Raw genomic sequence first — 23,783 nt, forward strand, 5'->3', positions numbered from 1 at the left:
TTAGGGCAATAATGTAAGTTAGCACAACAACGGAAGCCAGTTGTTTGCTCAAAAACAAGTTGGTGAGTTGTTGTTACTTATATCTTTAAGTTGGGGTTCACAACAAGGGACAATAGTTCTGCTAACTCTTATTTCTTTGTTGTGAAATGCGGGAAAGCGGTGAAATTTGGTCATCAGCGAAAGCTAGCGGCTAACTGATGCTAGCGGCTAACTGACGCTAGCGGCTGACTGATGCTAGCAGCTAACTGATGCTAGCGGCGCTGCTTGTTACAGCTACAAGAGCAGCCATTAGCGCATCAATGCTAACTCAAAATTGTGGTCACAACATTAGCTGACATTTCATAGCACCGTTACAATCGTGCCAATTCAGCACATTGCAGAAGTTAGCAGATTAAAAGTTATTACAATGTAAAATTATAAGTTAGTACAACTTACAGTTGAGTTGACAAAAATCTGAATTCAGAGTTGAGCAAACTCAAAAACAAAACTTAAAATATTTAGTTTAATTGTCCAACTTAAAATTTTATTGAAGTTTGTTGCCTTGAAATTTTGAGTTCACCCAACTTTTCTTTTTTTTGCAGTGTACCATTAGACTTAGTAATGTTCAATCATTTTTAATATTTCTTTGCTCTCCAGCTCATTTGCCTTCCGCTTGTCTTTTCATTGCAGTATTCTGTGTGTTTAGACACTGCATCAGGTATCCCCATGGAGCCACGTATTTATTTGGCTTTCTTCACACTCCTTGGTTTATCAGAGTGAGCAAAGTCTCAGCAGCACAACAACAAATATTTATCCTGAAAGTCTCTGTTTTCACAGTCTGTTAGGATTGTGAAAGTTCTGCTGTCTGTAGGAAGCTCGTCTTCCACAGGGGACACAATACATTTATTGTGTTAGCAGCCATTATATTGTGTTAACAAGGGAAATGGCACTGGCTTTTCATTCTTCCCCAAAACCTTACCGACTACAGCAGGTACTTTTAGCACAAAAGTGGCTATGATTTTGCCATTAAACCATTCATCTACGCCCATATGCTGCAGTTAAAATGTGATTTAAGAAGCCCATTCAATGCCGGCGAGGGAAACAGACACAGACAGAGAGACAGAACGACAGAGGCATAAAGTGAGAATAATAAAAAATAAAAAAAGAGAAAGAGAAAAGCCTCAGGCGTGTGGATGAGGTGCAGGTAAAAGAGAAAACAGAGAAAAGAAGAAAGAGAAAGACAATGAAGAGTTGAAAGCTTTACAGTACTGATATTGATCGGGTCTGAAGAGAGAACAACAGAGTGAAAGAAAGAGAAGGAGGAAAGAGGTGGAGGCGACAGAAGTCAATGCACAGTATAGACAGAGAAGAAATATGAAGAAAGCCCACACAAAAAAGTCTTCACTTTTTAAAGTCTTGAAAATCTTTTTTTTTTCTCTAATAACAAGTGAAAAGATAAGAGATTGATATAAAATGTCATGACAATGTTTTTAAACCCTCAAAAGACTAGCGTAGCATCAATACAATGCTAATTCTTAAAAAACATGAAATTACTTTGAGACTTTTTACATTACAGACAGGCTTTAAATTGTCAAGGAACCGTGAGATTCTCATGACATTACATGATAATCAACAGGACAATGTGTGCAATTACGTGATGCGAAATTGTAGTCGACACTGACCAAAACATAAAGGTAGCACCAAAATGTATTATTGTCACATGTCCAGGTGTTTCTCTGTCTGTATAGGCTTAAGAGGGTTAAATTCAACCACTACACTGCAAAAAAGCTAACTTGTATTTTTTGGCCTAAAACAGTGATTTAATTTGGTAAAACTTGGAAATACAAACTACTGGCATTTAGGGCTGCTTCTACTTGCGGTACAAAGAAAAAAAATCAATGTTCTGCTTGGTCCCCCTGACTGCTGATGGAATATTTTATGAAAACAAAACTTTGAGCAAGTCATACATGTGTCTGTGTTGCTGAAACTGAAAAAAAAGAGTAAGCCTACACTGCCAAAAAGCCAACTTGTACTTTTTGGCCTAAAACATTGATTTAATTTGGTAAAACTTGGAAATATAAACTGCTGACATTTAGGGCAATAATGTAAGTTAGCACAACAAAGGAAGCCAGTTGTCTGCTCAAAAACAAGTTGGTGAGTTGTTGTTACTTATATCTTTAAGTTGGGGTTCACAACAAGGGACAATAGTTCTGATAACTCTTATTTTTTTGTTGTGAAATTTGGTCATTAGCGAAAGCTAGCGGCTAACTGATGCTAGCGGCTACCTGATGCTAGCGGCTAACTGATGCTAGCGGCGCTGCTTGTTACAGCTACAAGAGTAGCCATTAGCGTATCAATGCTAACTCAAAATTGTGGTCACAACATTAGCTGACATTCATAGCGGCGTTACAATCGTGCCAGAGAAATTCAGAGTTGAGCAAACTCAAAATAAAACTTAAAACATTTAGTTTAATTGTCCAACTTAAAATGTTATCGAAGTTTGTTGCCTTGACATTTTGAGTTCACCCAACTTTCCTTCTTTTGCAGTGTAGTAGTTTAAATGTAATTCTTATTTTGCATTAGTTTTGCATAAGTTTTGGTGGCACATTTTCAAGCCTTAGCTGAATTTTTGCCTGTTGTGTGTATGTTTCTGATATAGAGATGAGACGTTGGAATGCTAATAAGGAAAAGAGACATAAAACAAAGAGAAGTAGAAAACATGAAGGGAGGGCTGTGGCCTGTGGATGTAACCCTACAGAAGAGTAAGTGGATCTGGCTCGTCGGACAGGGATGGAAATTGGGGGGATTTTAATCGGCTGTGATGAATGGAATCGCCGTATAATTACTTTCTCAAACTATACCGGTGTTGATCCACACCCCTCTCATGCCCTCACTACCCACGGGTGGAGACAGAGACAAAGACAAAGAGCTCAAGAAGGGAGAAAAAAATGAGAGAAAACGAGAGAGAGATAGAGGCGGTAGAGAAGAAGAGAGGAGTGAATGGAAAATGCAGAGTGGGAGATAGAGAGAGAGAGAGAGAGAAAAAGAAGAGAGAATATAGACAAAAAGTCTCAGGCTGTAAATGAGCTCATTTACTTGCTCTCATCTCTCAGCCTCTATCAGCTTTCACCTGCTGCTGCGTGAGAGGAATACAGCATAAGCCTTCTCTCTCTAACATACAGACACTCCAATGAAAACACCCAAAGATTTGTAATTCTACATTTCACAGGATTCATTAAAAAAACATAGAGAAGTTGTTGGCAGAGTGATTAGCTGTGTGTGTGGTGGGAATCTCTAGGCAGCCCAAGGTTCGATTACGATTCAGAGGGCTGCGATGTGACTACAAAATGATAAGCGATGCATCAAAATTGTTGATTTCTTTGCACGATTTCTTTGTTCCCACTGTGTATTTGTAGTGATCCTTAATTTTAAAAAGGAAAAGCCTTAAGGAGCGTGCAGCCTGTTTTAAAAAAAATGTTACTGGCAATCACAATGTTGAGAACTGGGTTTCAAATGTCCAATTATTGGCTTTTCTGAAGAGAGAATTTAGAGAGAATCACAATGCATCTAAGAATCGATTTATTTCCCCTATCCCTAGTATGGACCATAAATTAATTGTGCATCGAAAAGTGCACTTTTTCATATCATATGTCTGTGTGGTACTTTGTAACAACAGTTATAACACTATCATATTTTCTATATTTAAATTGTGTGAATGAATTGTGTGTTTATGTTTATGTTTGCAGACCATCTTACCTCAAATGTGAATGTGAAAGTCTGCTAATGAATGCATTGACATAATTAAGCAATAAATAACAAAAGGGACAAAGAGAGAAATTGAGTGAAAAAAGCACAAGAGTCTGAATAAGTGATTAAACGAAAGACGAAATGTGTGAGTAAGCTCTTACAGGGGGTCCGGAAGGTCCTGGAGGTCCTTTGCTGTCCTGGGAGCAGGTACAGGCATGAGGCATGGAGGGACACTGCTCCTCAACTCTCTGAAAACACACAGAGATACATGGAGTGTAAGACGTGAGCTGCAACACTTAAAAACTTCACCTGAGTACACCCAGAGCTTGCCAGCAAACAAGATAACGATGGTAAAACACGCTCATCATTCGCCCGCTTGTCTAAAACTCTCTGGATCAGGTCTTCGACTGCCAACTGTCTGAGCTGCTTCAACGTGCAGTACAAAGGAAAAAAAATCAATGTTCTGCTTGGTCCCCCTGACTACTGATGGAATATTTTATGAAAACAAAACTTTGAGCAAGTCATACATGTGTCTGTGTTGCTGAAACTGAAAAAGAAAGAGTAAGTCTACACTGCAAAAAAGCCAACTTGTATTTTTTGGTCTGAAACAGTGATTTAAGTTGGTAAAACTTGGAAATATAAATTACTGACATTTAGGGCAATAATGTAAATTAGCACAACAAAGGAAGCCAGTTGTCAAGAGTGAGTTGTTGTTACTTATATCTTTAAGTTGGGGTTCACAACAAGGGACAATAGTTCTGCTAACTCTTATTTCTTTGTTGTGAAATTCGGTCATTAGCGAAAGCTAGCGGCTAACTGACGCTGGCGGCTAACTGATGCTAGCAGCGCTGCTTGTTACAGCTACAAGAGTAGCCATTAGCGTATCAATGCTAATTCAAAATTGTGGTCACAACATTAGCTGACATTTAATAGCGGCGTTACAATTGTGCCAGAGAAATTCAGAGTTGAGCAAACTCAAAAACAAAACTTAAATTAAAATATTTAGTTTAATTGTCCAACTTAAAATTTTATCGAAGTTTGTTGCCTTGAAATTTTGAGTTCACCCAACTTTTCTTTTTTTGCAGTGTAATACTTGGCTGTTTACATTATACTGGGCCCTTCATGTATGTGGAGTGGACAAAAAAAATTGAAACTCAATAAGTAATTCAATCCATTACCACCACCACCACTAACTACAGCTAACACAAAATTGAATCTAAAATTTTCTGACCTTTCTGAACAAAAGCATCACAAAAACACAACTTTGATGGATTTCGATCTGATTACAGAGGTGCACCTTATTAACTGGTACCTCAGTGTAGCGGTTGTTGTGTGGCTATGTTTTTGCCCGGGGTGTTAATTCATACTTGGTGCTCTTATACAGGCTTGTATATATGTGCAAGAAAGATAACATTGGTCATTAGGTGCATTTCTATTATATAAATAATAATAATAATAATACATTTTATTTGTAATGCACTTTACATTACAGGAAATCTCAAAGTGCTACAGGTTAAAAGCATAACAGTCTAATTATAAAAAGGATAAAAAAAGGAAAAAAAAACAGCTGACATTACACACCAGACCACAGGCACTATTAGCTGCAGCAGTGTTATAGCCATTCATACAGATTACAAGTGATGTGGCTTTAATTCTGATTTTATCATGACAGTTTCATCATAGCTCAATTTTTCATAACCTGATTATCATTTTAATGATCCAAGACAGTTAGAGGCAGTAACATAATGTGTTAAAGTGTGTGAGCATGCGTGAGAAAGTACATTTATGTTTTATGTTTCTTACCAATGCTGGCAGCTCACAACATTTATCTCTGCTGGCCCAGGATGTACTGCAGATGATGTCAAACATCTGGAGCTGAAACTGTAAACACACACACACATGCATGCATGCATGAGTACACTTGCACACACACATACACAAACCAATTCCATTAACTGAGATTACAATATAATCAGTTTACATACATTTCAAAATGCAGAAGTAAAACAGAGGCAATATTCAAATGGAATATTAAGTGTGGTATTTTCTAACGATGTGCTTTTGTGGTGTTTCTGTGTCGATAAGAAACAAGAACGGAGACAGTTTGGCTCTAATGAGCAGCTGAAAAGTGCTGTGAGATACATGAAGTCTGGCTGATAGCCTCAACAAACTAAATGAATGTCTCGGAGGCTCCACTAGTCTTAAACTATAGAGCTGGCTATAAATTAGGTCGTGGATTTGTGTCTGATTCAAAGTTTATTATGACAACTGAAGAAGCAGTTTGCTGACATATACTGTCTTCATTCTGCCTCTTGTATCTACATTTCTAACCATCCAGTAAAAGAACATAATACACATATAAAGTATATATCACTGACTCATACTATGGAAAACTCCCACTAGAACATAATGACTGTGAACCTATTTTATCTATGAAGTTAAATACACACAGACATGAAGACATGATTGCAGACTTGGATGAGATTCTGTCGTCGAGTGGAAAACTGGGCGATAGCTGTTTGTTTTTCTCTCTGCTGCTGTTTCAACTTCACTATTATAATCTTCATTACTTTATTTCAAAAGAAGGCTTTTGTGTCGACACATTGTCCCTGGTTTCATCAAGTTTCCTCTTCACTTAAGTACAGAGAGGGCTCCCATTGGGGATTGCAGATATCCTAAAAGTCCAAAAGTAGCCAACTGATTCTGTCGCCCCATCTCTGTCAAATGTCTGACAATAATTGTAAGTTGGAGTCAAATGTAATAAAAGCTTTCACTACAGGAAACAGTCTTATCGTTGAGATTACAGTCCTTTTACTACAATACTGTTCGTACTTATACCTATGAATAGTAATACACTACAATTTGTAGTCAACCTACAGAACCTACATTTGACATGCATGTACTGGAAGTAGTTGTTTCCAAATGTTAGCCATGAGAGCATGAGCATATGAATAGGCTGAATAATGAATAAGCTTAATTGTCACAGGCCCAGGGGCCCAAAGTGTCAGGGGGGATAGTAAATATCACGGGAGCAAAGGAGGAAGTCAGGTGATGTGGTGGAGTCGAGTGTGTTAAAAAACACAGGACATTAACGTTAACCCTTTATAACTTATAACTTTATAACTATATTTGGTAACTTCAGGTAATATTTTGAGAAAAAAGTTGCAGATTTAAGAGATTTAAAGTGGCAAATCTGCACGAAAAAAGTCACAGATTTACAAGAAAAAAGTGGGAAAAAAGCAACTTTTTTCTCCCAGATTCATCACTTTAAATCTCATAAATCTACGTATTTTTTTCTCGTAGATTTGCCACTTTAATCTTGTCAACTTTTTTCTCAAAATATTATTTTCGTATGTTTTTTTTTAACACATTCTGGCAGTATGTAATATCCTCCAAGATTCTCTAGGGTCTAGGGAATCTGGGAGAAAAAAGTTGTTTTTTTCCACTTTTTTCTCGTAAATCTAGTAAACTTTTTTCTCGAGATATTACCTGAAGTTACCAAATATAGTTCTTTGCATGATAAAGGGTTAAAAACTATGTCACATTCTTCATCATGTACATAGTTATAACACGTAGTTACACACAGAATCTGAAAAAATATCACAATTTAATGTATTCACGCTGATACTACTGCCCTTTAACTCATCACCTAAAAAAGGCACAATGCTTTAAACATATGAGTCTCTAGATGGTAAACTCTAAAACAAAGACTTCACTACTGAACAACTGAAAGTACAGTCAAATAGAATAAACTGACGCCAGGCAAAGCCACCATTATGGTTTCATTTTCTAACAGATCACCACTGCAGAGACCTTTCCAAACAGGACACACACAACATATTTCTGAATCAATAACCATTACAGGCCAGTAAAGGACAATCTAGTGATAAGTGAAGAAAATGTCATATTTTCTATATTTTCCTTCATGAAAATATCTTCGCCAGCATTTTCTTTGGAGCAGCTAAGAAGTATAAATTTACTAATAGCAGCGCTCAGTATTCCCAGGAGCACAGGATCTCTCACCTTCTCCCCTGCCTGCGAGTGCCAAAAGGTTTTTCGAGAGCTTGTGCGACTTAATGGGCAGAGCACAGCGGACACGGTATATGTACGGCACTTTGTACATTTCTACTTGCAATAAATAAAATGAACTCCCCCTGAGTGACTCACTAAAATGTTTTGGGATATTAATGTTTGGCATTTTATAGGCCATAATGGTTGACACACACACTTTGCTGACGGATCATTGCAATCAATGCACAAGGGACAATCATAACAGCCAGATTTGATTCAAGCAGGATTTCATTTATTCTTTCTTTAATGGTGGTTTGCCCCATATAGTCCTGCTGTGGGAGGAAATATTAAAAACAAACATTTATTTCATGAATATGTGAAAATAGATTGTGAAATAAATTCTGATGTGTTCCTCTAAGATTTCTTGAAGACTGGACCCTCCCTTATTCTACTGCCCAGATAAACTTTTTTTTAAACTTCCTGTGTGGAGGACACATCACACTTTCATGACCAGTTGGAACCCTGAACATACAGGTATAGTCACTGTCTCTTTAGAGCAGGGGTGGGCAATTAATTTTCCCAAGGGGCCACATGACCAATACCACGAAGGTTGCAGGGGCCGGACCAAAATTCTGCTCAATATTAATTTAACCACTTTATAAAATACAGTTAATTATCTTGTTTTGAGCTGCTACTGATAGGAATACATGTTATGATAAGACTGTCTCAAATATAGCAGTAAAAAGTAGTAAATACTCCAATCACTATATCACTTTTCCATTTATTTTAAACACAACTGTAAATGTCCTTTAGTAAGCTTCCTATTTGTGTTTTTGTATTATATAGCTTGTTTTTCATGTTTGTACATTTTCAAGGTGTTTAACAATGTTTTATTTTGTTTAACAATGTTCTTTTATTTTGAAAAGGTGCCGTCCAGTGTGAAACGGGTGCTTTCATTTTGAAAGGTAGTGACAGGAAATAACCGGTATAACGGTTAAATTAAAAAACGAACGGTAAATAATAACGTTCATAAATATTCATATAAAGTTGAGATAAAGTATCAAAAAGCTTCTATAGTGGCTGACTGACAGGACACAAGGTTTGTTAAAGCTTATTTTCTTCTGTCATATATATTAGTGGCTATATTTGTTGTCTTAACTATAGTAAAAGTGCTTGTTAGCTCTAGTGCTAATTTGCTATTTTTTTCAAAATAAAAGCACTGCGGTTGTATTGATTTCTAATTTCTGGGTGACCTCACGCGGGCCGGACAAGGACAGCCAACGGGCCGGATGTGCCCAATGCCCAGGTCTGCTGTAGAGTGTATTTAACAATGGTGAAAACAAGAATTCATACTCACCGGAGCAGAGTTGTCCCGTTTGCCTCTGGACCGAACCATCCTTCCGAGGATCTCCACTCCATCTGTGGTAATGTTTCCAGCAGCACTGACGGACTTCTCCCCAGCAACAGAACAATCCAACACCACCTTCACAGACGTCTTGCTGATGGTTACATGGAGCTGAATGGAAGAAAGAGAGACAGCTGTTGTTTGTTTTGTTTTTATTTTTTTTATTCTTATTTTTTTCTTCTTCTTTGCTGGGACAGTTAGATTGTATGTATGAATGATAGATTGATTGTAAATATTGCTTTCTTTTATTGTTATTATTTTTTTCTGACGCTTGCTTTAGCAATATGGACAGTGTTACGTCATGCCAATAAAGCCAATTGAATTGAATTGAATTGAAAATTGAGAGACAGAGAGGTGCATAAGACTGGACTCTTTCCCAAACTACAGATACATGTAACACCTGTGGAACAGATAAGATGTGAACATGTTTTATTTTGACTCGCATATCTTGAGATTATGATGAAAAAAAAAAGGGTTTGAAAGAAATACAGATGTGCCGTTTGGATTATTTTTAGCAAGTTTGTGGTCAACAGTCAATACTTAACTTCTGAAACTGTACTCTAAGTCAAAGTCAAGTCAATTTTATTTCTATAGCGCATTTACAGACGGCTGAGCCGCACCAAAGTGCTTCACATAAAAGTGCAAAAAGGGCAATAAAATACAGAATTGACAAAGGTAACAAAAAAACAAAAAAAATTAAATTTAAAATAAATTAAAAGAAGATGGGATATTTTAAAAAAGCATTATTTTTAAAAGCCCTAGTGCTTTTTTAAAAGCACTAGGGCTTTTGTAGACAGTTAAAAGAAGTTTATAGTCAATGCAATGTTACTGTTTTGGAGGGATTTTCGACCAATTTGAATGATTCTTGAGCAGTTAAAAATGGTTAAATTTAGTACCAAAATTGCATTACAAATGATGTCGAACAAACCATTTTTGAAACAACTTACAACCTTAATTTCAAAGAAGTTAGAAGCTGTGTAAAATATAAGTAAAAACAGAAAGCATCAGATTCAGGATGAAAGTGTCCCACTTAGAGCATCAGATATTTTGTCTTTTTACTTTACTCAATGAATTGTTTTTATTGTGACTTTTACAGCAGCTGAACTTTTTTGGAACATGGGAATGGCCATCATATATTTTAATCATAATGTTCCAGGCTCTAATACGTCCCAAACTTTCAAACACAATAGGCGCTTTACTTTTTAAAGTCAACATTTTATTTCATATCTATGACTAGAAAAACTTGACACACAGTGCTGAGCTGCATCTATAATTAATCTCCTCTGTGGCTTCGACTGTTGACCTGTTATCTCCCCGTAACCACATAAACAGTCATAAACACCTGAATAGACTTTTATCATCAATTTAACAGCAGCATTTTCAAAGGTCTTCCACCACAATACAAAACGTCTTGTGTGTTCCCCAACAACAACAGACCGCCTCTTCACTCAATGGGTTCTGTTGCTTTAGTGGAATATTTTTACAAAATTTTGGTATCTAAGCATCTAAGCACACAAATTGGCCCGTCCAGTCTGCGTGCCTGTGAGCTCAAACTGCCTCCTTAGAGGACAACCATTGCCAGTGCTGTGAACTGTGAAATTCAGCTGGTCACATGGTTAATGAGGACCAAGGTGAAGGATAGAAATATGATAGACTATTAGCACCAGCATGTTTCACCATTAGGGGAGGTTTTCTATCACTTTTTCACAGCCTCAATAAAAGTATACATGCACTGTGATAAAGGAGCATGTGTGCAGCACACACACACACACACACACACACACACACACACACACACACACACACACACACACACACACACACACACAGGCACAAGTAACAAGATGCAGCTAATGTAGAGTTAGACAAAGTTCATATTCGAGTGTCAGGGCTCATTCCTTGGCTGATGTTTGGACGGCTGCTTTATAATGACTTTCTGTCCTCATCCTCCATTCTGCACACTTCACTGAGCATGATGTGTGTGAGCGTGTATGTGTGTGTGTGTTGTCCTTGTGTGTGTGATATAAAGATGATGAAACTTGTCTAAGGTGAAGGCATTTTGTCAGTATTTTGTGGCATTTAGTGGTTAAAGTTACAGTCTAGGCTCTGTCTAAGGTATACAAATCTATACAGTATATTTCTGTGTGTGTGTGTGTGTGTGTGTGTGTGTGTGTGCGTGCGTGTGTGCGTGCGCTAAAGACAGCAGTCGCTCTCCTTCAGGCTCTCTGTTTCCTCCCTTTACTCCAGCAGTGACTCAGACTTATTTTCCTTCTGGAGGACGTTTATTCTTGAAAATGGACTATTTGAACCATTCCTCTGATCTTACACTTGAGCTTTATGAAATCTGAAAAACTTGGCAAACAACATCACAAGACATCAGAAAAGGTGCCATTTATTTTTAACAAACTGCTTTTTGGTGAGGCTATAGTCTCACATTAGCATGCTATGCCTAATACTCATGGGTGGATGATGAGATAATGCAAAAGGTCCTTGACTAGACACACAGACACTGACTTTATGGTGGTTTAGGTCTTTTTGTGGTTTTTTGGTGTCACTTTTGTAGTCAATATGCATGTCTGTGCATGTCTCATTGAGAACATTTTGGATCTTTGGATTTTTGAAAACATCTCTTTGTGGATGTTTTTTGTGTGTTTTGTTTTTGCATCTCTTTGTCATCATTTATGCCTATTTGTAGTCAATTTGAGTCTCTTTCTGTTTGTTTTTCATATCCATCTATGCTAATACTCTCATTGCTCATGCTCATTTGGAAATAACTACTTGCAAGTCAAATGTAGTCCTTTTCAAGGAACATTCTGTACAGTAAAACTTGACATGCATATGAAAATGTCATATAAACATATTTTCCACCATATTTCCACATAAATGGACATTTACAGGCTGTGAACATGATTCAAGCAACTTTGAAATTTTGAATTTGGGAAAGTCTCTCCACTCACCTATTACGTTTATTTATTTTGTAAATCATGGGTATCATGGGTTTTTCACTGTTTCACTTATAAATGCATGGTAAAACTGATAGATTTAAGAAGTCGGCACTTCATTACCATGTAAAAATAATGTGATTCTGATGGAAATAAAAAGTATGAGTCAATGCATTACTTCAGCAAGTATGAAGGCCATACCACAGTGAAATGAATGAAGGTCCAGTGTTCTTAAGCTTTACATGCAAAATGTTCAGCAAATCACAAAAACATCACAAAAACCTGCATTTCATCTGTTTACAGGTAAAATGCAACTTATCTCAGTCATTTTGACTGCATTTGATGGCAGTTTATATGTATAATTGGTGTAGAACTACATGATATCTTTGAATGGGCTTCTATTATTTGTATTATCACGAATACATGAGTTTAAAGCTAATTTAACATGTTTCGGTGTTGTTTTTGTTCATCTGAGAGGCATTATATAAGAGACAAACCTTAAAATTGAGGCTTCATATCAGTTTTATAAGCCAGCATTCACAACAAACAAACAACTACAGAAGCCTTGACCACAAAATCTGAGATAAAATATAAAACATAGAAAATGTTTTTCAGTCTGTGCTGCTCCTGGCAGGTCAGCCACAGCTAATACTACTGCCAGCATAAGATGAATTAGCCTCTCAGACGTACACAGTCTTGTTTTTTCTAATGCTACCGCTGTTCTACCCATCAACAGTATCTTTCTCTAATACAAAGCACCTCATTTGTTTGTGTCTTTCTGTCAGCACAGTTTTATTTTATTTTTTCTTTATCAGAATTCCTTTCCTTATCATTCTTCAGACAAATTACTTTTTGTTTTCTGAACCACTGACAGAGCTACATTATCTTTGTCACGCTGCACATATGACTTTGTAATAATCTTGCAAATTGAATAACAACTCTGTTCTTCTTTGACAGAAAAAAATGAGCTATTAAATTTACTTTACTGAATAGAGAAGTTATAAAAAAGGTTTTTGCACAATGCAGAATGACTTGGCCATTAGAAAAAATAAAAGTTTTTGAATGCATATTTGATGACAGATTTCAAGAGATGAAACTCCTGGAATATCTCAGGGAATGAGAGAAAGAATCAGCACATTCACTTTAGCTCATCTCTTGGTAACGTCTACTGTAAACACAAAATGAAAAAGTGTCTCTAAACTAATGATGGAACTGGAAAATTGGCACGCAGACAAACACACACACACACACACACACACGCACTTAAATTGTTATGGCAGTTTTTAAACATGCTGTGTGAGAAAATGTGGGTTGAAGTACATCTATCAGACTTTCTGCTGACTCAGCAGTCTCAAACCTGCACTTAAAAATGTGCATTCTCACTTATGCATGCTCGCAAGAGTGTGTGTGTGCATGCATATGGTGTGTTTTCATATGTGAATGTCTGCATGTAAAGCTTGGATGAGTTTTTGAGCATGTACATGTACTCTACGTTTATGTCCATGCAGCTACGTACAGTATGCATGCATATGCACTTTCTCGTTGTGTGTGTACAATTGGATTTCCTTTCTCATTTCCTGTCCTCTCTAGTCAGCAATATTTGGCCCAAAAATGCTGCTTTCAAGTCGATGGAGGAAACTTCTTATAATTAATGATCCACACCCTGCTCTTTTAACTTTTAAACAAAGTCAACTTGTTCTGTGTTTCTGACTTCCTGCTCAGTCCAGAGTTGACCACTCCTGAAGCACAGATGTTCTATTGTTTATTGATGTTTACAACCTCACAGTTAAATGCTTAAACCAGTAGTTCTCAACCTTTTTGAGTCGCGACCCCCATTTTAACATGCATGTTGTCCGTGACCCCCGCTCACTGAACACAATCTCACACGCACAGTTAAGATCACCCAAAAAAGAAACAAAATGACCAAAAAAAGAAACAAAATGAGCAAAAAAGAAACAAATTGACCACAAAATGATCAAAAAAGACAAAAATGATCAAAAAAGACACAAAATGACCAGAAAAGACACAAAATGACCAAAAAAAGACACAAAATGACCAAAAAACACACAAAATTACCCAAAAAATAAACAAAATTACCAAAAAAAGACACAAAATGACTAAAAAAAAGACACAAAATGTCCAAAAAAAGGAAACAAAATGACCAAAAAAGACACAAATTGACCACAAAATGATAAAAAAAAACACAAAATTACCTAAAAAGACACAAAATTATCAAAAAAAGACACCACATGACCAAAAAAACCCAACAATGACCAAAAAAAGACATGAAATGACTAAAAAGACTAAAACACATTAACACATGAACACTTAAACACAGTGGAGACAGAGCTGACTTCCAAAATGATTTGGGGACCCCCAGAAATCATCTCGCGACCCCAATTGGGGTTCCGACCCCAAGGTTGAGAATAGCTGCCTTAAACAACCAGTCAAGTTGCAGTTGACATGCATGTCTGCTCAGACTTATATTATATTTAGTGAAGACTTTGATGGAAAATTAAAGATATAACTACATTGCCTATATGCCATAAGGTGCAAGGTGGCCAGGCAAGTGTTTCTGCAGAACGTTATAATGTCACTCTGAATTTGTCCTTTGACCTTTTAGATATTCTTGAGTTATGGCCAAAAACTAATGTTGTGATGTCACAGTGTCCCTGACCTTTGACCTCCAAAATTCAATCAGTTCATCTTCGAGTTTAAGTGGCCGTTTTATGCTAAATTTGACGAAATTCCCTTAAGGTGTTCCTGAGATATTCATGAGAATAGGCCAGATGGACGAACATAAAGCTGCGGCTATCTCTGGAGCGAAGGCATAAAAATGTTAATTTAGCTCATGTACTGTACTTCTCTTCCAGGGATCCAGTATATCCCTTCACTATATTGCCATTGTTTAATTTCTCCCACCTCATCAGTCTCCTTAAGCCCAAATTCAGAAAAGCTGACAAGTTGATTGTCCTCTCTCCCCTATCATAACAAAAACTTACTGTAGGCCTGCAGCTGAATTCAAACGAGCTCAGGCACAAAATATAAAAAGTTTTCAAATCATGAAAAAAATTCCGGCTGTAGGCACACATTTTACTTTTCACTTTGCAGTGTGTGCACCTATCTGGATTTATCATCACGCTGTTAATAGTCAGGAAAACACATTCAGCCAGCATAATACTTTGTCAGCCATATAACAACGCCTCTTCTTTTCTTTTTACAAACAAACTTCAGTCAACCCAAATCTGTCCCTCCAACTGACACAACACATTTATTTCTAGCTGCTGCCTGCTTTTGTCTTTCCATTTTTTTTGTCTTCTTCGTTTATTTTCTGAGAAGCTATATAAGGACATTTATCGAAACAGCTTTATTTTAATCATTTATGGACAAATAAATTAGCTGTGAACGTTGAATTTCACTGTGAAATATTGTGGATTACTGTATGCTAGAAAGCTCCAGAAGCACTGGTGCAAATTTCCTGTACATTTTTACAGCACACAAGGACAGTTTTATGTGCTCTCTAACTTTTTTAATGAGAGGTATTTAGTCATTTTGGGGGATACGCAAATGGTGTTTAGACATTTGTGGAGTATATTATGGCCAACCTGGTCTCACAGAAATCCGTGGAATAGCCACGGAATCGCTCAAATTTCCGTGAAACTGACACGGATTTCGCTACAATGCAAGTTAATGACAGTCATATCCCGTGGCTATTCCAACATACAAAGTGATTATGTACATTCACTGAGTGAATATTTAGAAAATAAAACATATATTTCTCGCTAGAAATGTGATCAAAATCCATGTTTATGCAGAAACTAAGTCAAAATATTGATTTTTTTCACCAAAAATGAGAGAACTGTCCGCCATGTTTTTTGTTCTGACTGCTGGAACCTTGAAAGTCACGTGACTTGGAACAAACCAATAGGAAAAAATATCCATAGAATAGCCACGGGATATGACTGTCTATAACTTGCATTGTAGCGAAATCCGTCAGTTTCACGGAAATTTGAGCGATTCCGTGACTATTCCACGGATTTTGAGTTAAGCGAAATCCGTGGCTATTTCACGGATTTCTGTGAGACCAGGTTCATTATGGCTCTACAGCAGGGGTCTCAAACTCAAATTATCTGGGGGCCGCTGGAGGCACTATCAAAATGACCAAAAAAGACACAAAATTACTAAAAAAGACACAAAATTACTAAAAAAAAAAAAGACACAAAAGGACAGAAAAAAATTAATTACTTACAAAAGACACAAAATGACCAAAAAAAGACACAAAATTACAAAAAAGACAAAATGACTGAAAAAACACTAAATTACAAAAAAGACAAAAAATGACTGAAAAAAGACACAAAATTACCCAAAAAAGTAATTAAAGGGACCTTCCACACACAACACTGTAAAGCGCCATTCATATAAAACTCACATTAAACTTTCATATCAAGGTGGGGGCCACAAAATATCGTCACAAGGGCCGCAATTGGCCCGCGGGCCGCGAGTTTGAGACCCACGCTCTACAGTGAAGATAACTCCTCCTGCCTGTGTCCACGTCTCTTTGTTTGTCTCTGTATTTTTCTGTCCATACTCCTCTTTATGTCTCAAGCTCCCTGTCATATCAGTTTCTTCCTCTGCTCTTTTTCCCCTCTTCTCACCTGTTTCTGTTTTCTGTGTTTCTCTCAATTTGTGTGTCTGTGTGTGCGCTCCACTGAGCGGTGACAGATCCTGCTGGGTATTCCTGCTTTCACACGAGGTGTCTTCATATGGTAATCCCTTTATAACCGACACGCAGACATGCACACGCACGAGGACGCTCCTCTTATTCACTTGTCATCCTGTCTAAGCGGAGACGAACACTTCCTCTGGCCAGGCAGTCTTCTGCATCTGTTCCCTCTCTCAACATTGTCATGTTCGCCAGCAGAAAGACAGAAAACAATGGAAGGAGACAAAAAAGGCACCGGGAATGATGGACAGCTACTCCTTGACATTTTGAGAACTGAGATAAAGAAAGACAGAGAGTTGGTGGGCTGCTTGTTTTTGGCAAAAATCCACAGAGAGTTCCAGAAAATGAAGAGCAACAACAGCAGCTCTACAGCAATATATATATTGTCTATAAAGACGTTGTCCTGACTCTAATAATTGCCAAGTTATGTTTCCACCCATTTGTCAAGTAAATGTGAACCACTCTTTTACAACGTAGCAAAACAATACATGCAATTTTCCATTTCCATCAGCCCTGCAGAAGTAAATACACCTCCTAATTCAAATAACACATCCACAAAGACAAAAGATATATTATTTGAGCTGTTATTATCACTTGGTTTCAGCTAATGTTGTTGATATTTCTTGCCAAAGTGTTTTGCAATGTGAATTTGTCATTTACTGGGCCTGTTGAGGCCAAACCAATGTCATTATTTATTCAGCGGAGGCATTTGCATCCCTATTTATTCCATAATTTCTTTTTTCACAAAACACTTTCTCGTCTCAAGTGAGCAGAAAATTGTCTTTTATGGAGGGAATGTCATCAAAATTTTCCATTTCCATTCAGTCTGACTAATTTGACACAACACAATTTACATAAATATATTTGGATGGAATCCCAATGATTGAGAAAAATATGAAATGTCTTTGTCAGAGAATCAGTGGTGAGGAAAAACTAATATCATCTCTGGTCCAGTCTGGGATCACCAGGGAAAAGTAATAACTAATAACTAACGCATGGGAACTACCACACCTATCTGAATGTACTTTGAAGGCATTAAATCCTTAACATTTATGTGACATTTATTACATCTTTTACAAAAGGGCTATATCACTATAAATCAATCTACTGATTAATATATATATATATATATATATATATATATATACACTACCGGTCAAAAGTTTTTTAGAACACCCCAATTTTTCCAGTTTTTTATTGAAATTCAAGCAGTTCAAGTCAAATGAACAGCTTGAAAGGGTACAAAGGTAAGTGGTGAACTGCCAGATAATATATATATAATAAATAAAAAAAGGTAAGGTTAACCAAAACTAAAAAATAATGTACATTTCAGAATTATACAAGTAGGCCTTTTTCAGGGAACAAGAAATGGGTTAACAACTTAACTCTATGGAGTCTTGGGCTATTTTGTCCATTTTTGAATTCTTTTCATGTCTTTGTAAGTCTTTTTGTGTCTTTTTTGGTCATTTTGTGTCTTTTTTTAGTCATTTTGTGTCTTTTGGTGTCTTTATTTGTCTTTTTGTGTCTTTTTTTGGTCATTTTGTGTCTTTTTTTAGTCCTTTAGTCCAACATAAAATGTGATTTTGAATCTTTTTTTTACCTTTCAAAACACTATCATGCTCAATAAAGAATGTTGCAAATGTGCATTCATTTCAGAGTACACTGAGACATTAAACTGCATCATTTTCAATTCAATTCTGGAAAAGTTGGTGTGTTCTAAAACTTTTGACCAGTAGTGTATATATATTATATTTATAATATATTTTATATATATTTATATATTTGTTTATTTATCAATAAACAAATGTCAATAATAATGACAAATGTCCACCATCACGTCATTTTGGGAGACCACAAAGAGGTCTTAAATGGTGATCAAATCTGCAGTTTCACTCCCACTCTGTGCACTCCACTAGTTTAAATGAAATAAAATGGAATTTGTTTAAAAAAAAAAAAAGCAGTGGAGAGTGGGAGGGAGAGAGACAGAAGAGCGAGGAGGGCTATCATCACCTGCACACACACTCATCACAGCGGTGTTGACAGGTCAAGAGTAAAAATCCAGGCAGTGGAAAACCACCCAAAAGGCTGCACCACTTCAAAAGCATCAAAATATGGTCCACCTTCCTTATTTTCACTTCTGTTTTAAGGGCTTGTCAGAAAGCGTCCTGCTCAACATCTGTCTATAAAACTACCAGAAACTGCTATAACTGTTTGTCAGTTTGAACCTGATATTTTAAAAGAAAACCGGCACTTTAGCCACTGTGGGCCAGGCTCCCTGGGTGGGATAATTAGCTGCTCAGACATTTACAATTACAGTAATTAATAGTTTTTTCTGTAAAGCTCCTTATAAATTCAGAGCAGCAGCTCTATATTACAACAGTATAAAACAAAAGCAAGTACATTAGCATAACACTATAACCAGCAAATGCCATTTTTTTCCTTTTTGCATACATATATTCAGTGATAGATGAAGTACTCAGATCCTTTACTGAAGTAAAAGTAGAAATGCCATTGTCCAAAAACACCTTACAAGTAAAGATAAAGAAAGAACTACCTGCAAAACACAGAATAGTTCATTTTAAAGTGTTATAATATTGCTAATATAAAACATTATTTGGTTTTAAACACTTTTAATGTTGTATTTTTTAAATGTAGAGCTACTTTTAGAGCTTGTTAACTATGGGTAAAGTGGAGTTAAACGTACCATACATCCTTTTGAAATCAAATGGAGTAGAAGTACAAAGTAATATAAAATGGAAATAAACAAGTAAAGTACAAGTATGCTGGAAAGGACAGTACTTGAATATATTAAATATAACTAGAACATTTCTAAAGAAATTCTGAGTGTGCTTGACTCTGGCCCCTGACTCCCATACATTAGTGATACTGTATATTATCTCTACCATTGCTTAGGTATGTGACAGTGTGTGTGTGTGTGTGTGTGTGTGTGTGTGTGGCGGCCACCAATCAGAGCAGAGCAATCAACTGCAACTGCTCCTGTGACATTTGACGCCACTGAGACAGAAAGACAGCAAAAAGTTCCCCTCAAACAGAAACCTTTTTTGGCCAAACTGTATGTCCTGTTATTTAACCGACTTCACATTTAGCATCATGCGTTCTTCCTGAACGTCTACATATGTGTTTTGTGAAGAAAAATGAAGAAATTGTTTTTTTAGAGCGATCAGAAGAAACTAGTACCTCTGCTTTCCTCCAGAAATGTTCCTGCCTTTTTAATATGGCGGTCTATGAGGCTGTTGGTGATTGTTTGTGGTGCATCTGTGCGTCCTACGATCAAACTATAACTCTGAAAGCTTAAGCAGACGATTGTGAGTGAGGAGACGAATTTTCCTATGTTTCTATGTATAAATCATTTCTGTAGAGTGGCATCTGCAGTCTCGAGTGTAGTTTCCAAATGTATTTTTTGACAAATTTTTCTCTCCCTCTGCACTCTAGCGATGATGTCATCAACTCTAGCCTCTCCATAAGGTAACATTGGGGGAATTTTTTGCCGTGTTTTTTGCCAAATGTTTTTAAAACCATTTACCGAAACCCTTAGAAAAGTCATAGCACACTTGCCATGGCCGAGCCGGTCTATTTGATACCTTTTTAGTGTATGTGAGACCAAAACCATGGGAGGAGTAATCGACCCAAAAAAAAAAACACGGAAAAAACTGAAGAATAAAATCTAGGATCAAGCCAGATGAATATATAATTAGTTTTATACAGTTCCACCAGTGCATATATTAAAAGACTAACCTTGTGGAAGCTGCCATGGAAGATTTTTTTGATTTCAGTTCCTTCAAAGGTGACGGTCTGGAAGTCTCCTCTGTAGTCATAGTTGAAGAACGTCAAGGTCTTTCCAGAGTCTGCAGGGGGACAGACAGAGGCGGCAGTGAGAGAGGACAGGAAAGGTTGATGTCTCCGTCTCCTGCTATTAGACTCCAATAAAGATCTGTTTTATTTAATTAGGGAAGAACATTGGGCTGGACAATGTTAGCAGCAACAAACAACTTGGTCTTTGTGCCACTCTGCTGTTTGCCTGCATTTCAAGGAAACTGGAGATTCATTTTACCATTGAAAACAATACAAACTTCATCAAATGCCATTTTGACTGATACATGTAATAATTATATTATATTTCATTGTCGTTATATTGTCATCTTTAATATGCAAAACCCTGTAATATCAATTTATGTCAAGTTTCTTATGGAAAGGTTTTTTAAGGTTTAATCTAATAATATATACTACTGGTCAAAAGTTTTAGAACACCCCAATTTTTCCAGTTTTTTATTGAAATTCAAGCAGTTCAAGTCAAATGAACAGCTTGAAAGGGTACAAAGGTAAGTGGTGAACTGCCAGAGGTAAATAAAAAAAGGTAAGCTTAACCAAAATTGAAAAATAATGTACATTTCAGAATTATACAAGTAGGCCTTTTTTCAGGGAACAAGAAGTGGGTTAACAACTTAACTCTATGGAGTCTTGGGCTATTTTGTCAATTTTTGAATTCTTTTCATGTCTTTGTAAGTCATTTTGTGTCTTTTTTTGGTCATTTTGTGTCTTTTGGTGTCTTTTTTTGTCATTTTCTGTCTTTTTTTGTCATTTTGTGTCTCTTGGTGTCTTTTTTTGTCATTTTGTGTCTTTTTTTTGTCCTTTAGTCCAACATAAAATGTGATTTTGAATCTTTTTTTTACTTTCAAAACACTATCATGCTCAATAAATAATTTTAAATGTTGCAAATGTGCATTAATTTCAGAGTACACTGAGACATTAAACTGCATCATTTTCAATTAAATTCTGGAAAAGTTGGTGTGTTCTAAAACTTTTGACCAGTAGTGTATGTGATATTAGTTGCTATAAGAAAGATTGTCACACTATTATTGCTTCTGTTTCTTTAAGATGAGTTTGGGATTCTTCTGAACAGTCAAGTAAACTAAATGCACAAAAATGTTTCACCCTTTTCTTGCCGCTGAGCTGTATCAGGGTCAACAGGGAAAGCAGAGCAAAACAAAATGACTTTTCCCCTCCAGCTTCCTCCAGCTACTCCTGAGGACCTCAAGATCATCCATTCCAGCTGGTAATATAATCTCCTCAGCGGGTCAGGGGTCTGCCCTGGGTCTCCTCCAAGTCAGTGTCCCAAACACCTCTGAAAGGTTGACGCCTGGGGCGACTTTACCCAGTGTGACGTGTCTCTGTAACATCACTTATCACAGTCGGATACAAACACAGCCCCTGCACCACGGTCAGTTCTGACACCACCATCCCATCTGCTATGGCTTTGAAAATACTGCTATTATATGAAACTGTGATCTCCAGTTACAAACTCTAAAGCACACAAAGATCAGCACTGGGAAACACTAATAGAATTATTAAATTCTGGGCAAGTACTGATTTTTAAAAGAATTTGGCTGATAGTTACCAGTGTTTTTTAATTTTTTAATGTTCTCATTGATTTTTTTTTCCTTTTGTGCCAGCACACAAAGAAATCTTAATTAAAAAAAAATTACCTGTAATGTTTCTAACTCATTCCGCATTTCACTACAGTCTTTTGAATAGGCACAAATTCAATCATCCACAATTATGAAACAACCTTTCAATATAACCTTTCAAATGAAAAAGATTACTGCCTCAAAAGCTTTTTTAAAAACCTGTTATACAATTAGAAGAGACTTTTCAGTACATAGGAAAGTAATCTGTTTGTGAAACATAAATCAAATGTAATTAAATGTAAATGTAAGAAAAACTTATAAATAAACCACACAAGGACACAGCACCTTTTGCTGTTTTATTAGTGATTTTTGCTCCAGCCACACTTCTATAACCTGCTACATTATGCACTAACTAATAACAGATTATTAGTTAACCTTGGGGCTACAGGAGCTTCATCACGCGTCTGTTGTTTGAGCTCGTCAAACTGAGCTGTGTGATGATGCAGGTGAGACAAAGAAAAGATCTCCAAGCAACAACACATTTGGTTTAAACTTACTGTCCAGGATTAGTCCCACCAGTGGCTCCTTGCTTTGAAAATACTGCTATTATATGAAACTGTGATCTCCAGTTACAAACTCTAAAGCACACAAAGATCAGCACTGGGAAACACTAATAGAATGATTAAATTCTGGGCAATTACTGATTTTTAAAAGAATTTGGCTGATAGTTACCAGTGTTTTTTAATTTTTTAATGTTCTCATTGATTTTTTTTTCTTTTGTGCCAGCACAAAAAGAAATCTTCATAATAAAAAAATTACCTGAAATGTTTCTAACTCATTCCGCAATTCACTACAGTTTTTTGAATAGGCACAAATTCAATCATCCAATTCAATTAAATTCAATTATGAAACAACCTTTCAATATAACCTTTCAAATGAAAAAGATAACTGCCTCAAAAGCTTTTTTAAAAACCTGTTATACAATTAGAAGAAACTTTTCAGTACATAGGAAAGTAATCTGTTTGTGAAACATAGATCAAATGTAATTAAATGTAAATGTAAGAAAAACGTATAAATAAAACACACAAGGACACAGCACCTTTTGCTGTATTATTAGTGATTTTTGCTCCAGCCACACTTCTATAACCTGCTACATTATGCACTGCCACAGATTATTAGTTAACCTTGGGGCTACAGGAGCTTCATCACACGTCTGTTGTTTGAGATGTGTGATGATGCAGGTGAGACAAAGAAAAGATTTCCAAGCAACAACACATTTGGTTTAAACTTACTGTCCAGGATTAGTCCCACCAGTGGCTCATTGTCCTTGTTGAGGATTTCCCACAATGCAAAGGGCTCCTGCGGGGTCTCGGGAAGTAGGCGGAGCATCATAGAAATGGTGTAGTCGGAGGGTAAACCTTCAGGGTGAAGGTACCTGGTGCACACATAAGAGAACACACACACACACACACACACACACACACACACACACACACAGGTAGATAGTGAGCTTGTAGCTGTGCCCTGCAGGCATGTATCCACTAGGTGTC

The 23,783-nt window shown here is 36.7% G+C and overlaps 1 protein-coding gene across 1 annotated transcript in view; it reads right to left on the reverse strand.

Annotated features, from left to right (window-relative positions):
- col14a1a (collagen, type XIV, alpha 1a) overlaps window positions 1–23,783 on the reverse strand; it is a 192,859-nt gene that overhangs the window by 48,345 nt on the left and 120,731 nt on the right. Inside the window, 5 exon segments of the mRNA XM_059340164.1 lie at window positions 3,888–3,974; window positions 5,530–5,607; window positions 9,095–9,253; window positions 20,564–20,673; window positions 23,526–23,668. Coding sequence (XP_059196147.1) covers window positions 3,888–3,974; window positions 5,530–5,607; window positions 9,095–9,253; window positions 20,564–20,673; window positions 23,526–23,668 — 577 coding nt within the window.

Source organism: Centropristis striata, chromosome 8, assembly GCF_030273125.1.
Source record: "Centropristis striata isolate RG_2023a ecotype Rhode Island chromosome 8, C.striata_1.0, whole genome shotgun sequence".
Lineage (NCBI taxonomy): Eukaryota > Metazoa > Chordata > Actinopteri > Perciformes > Serranidae > Centropristis > Centropristis striata.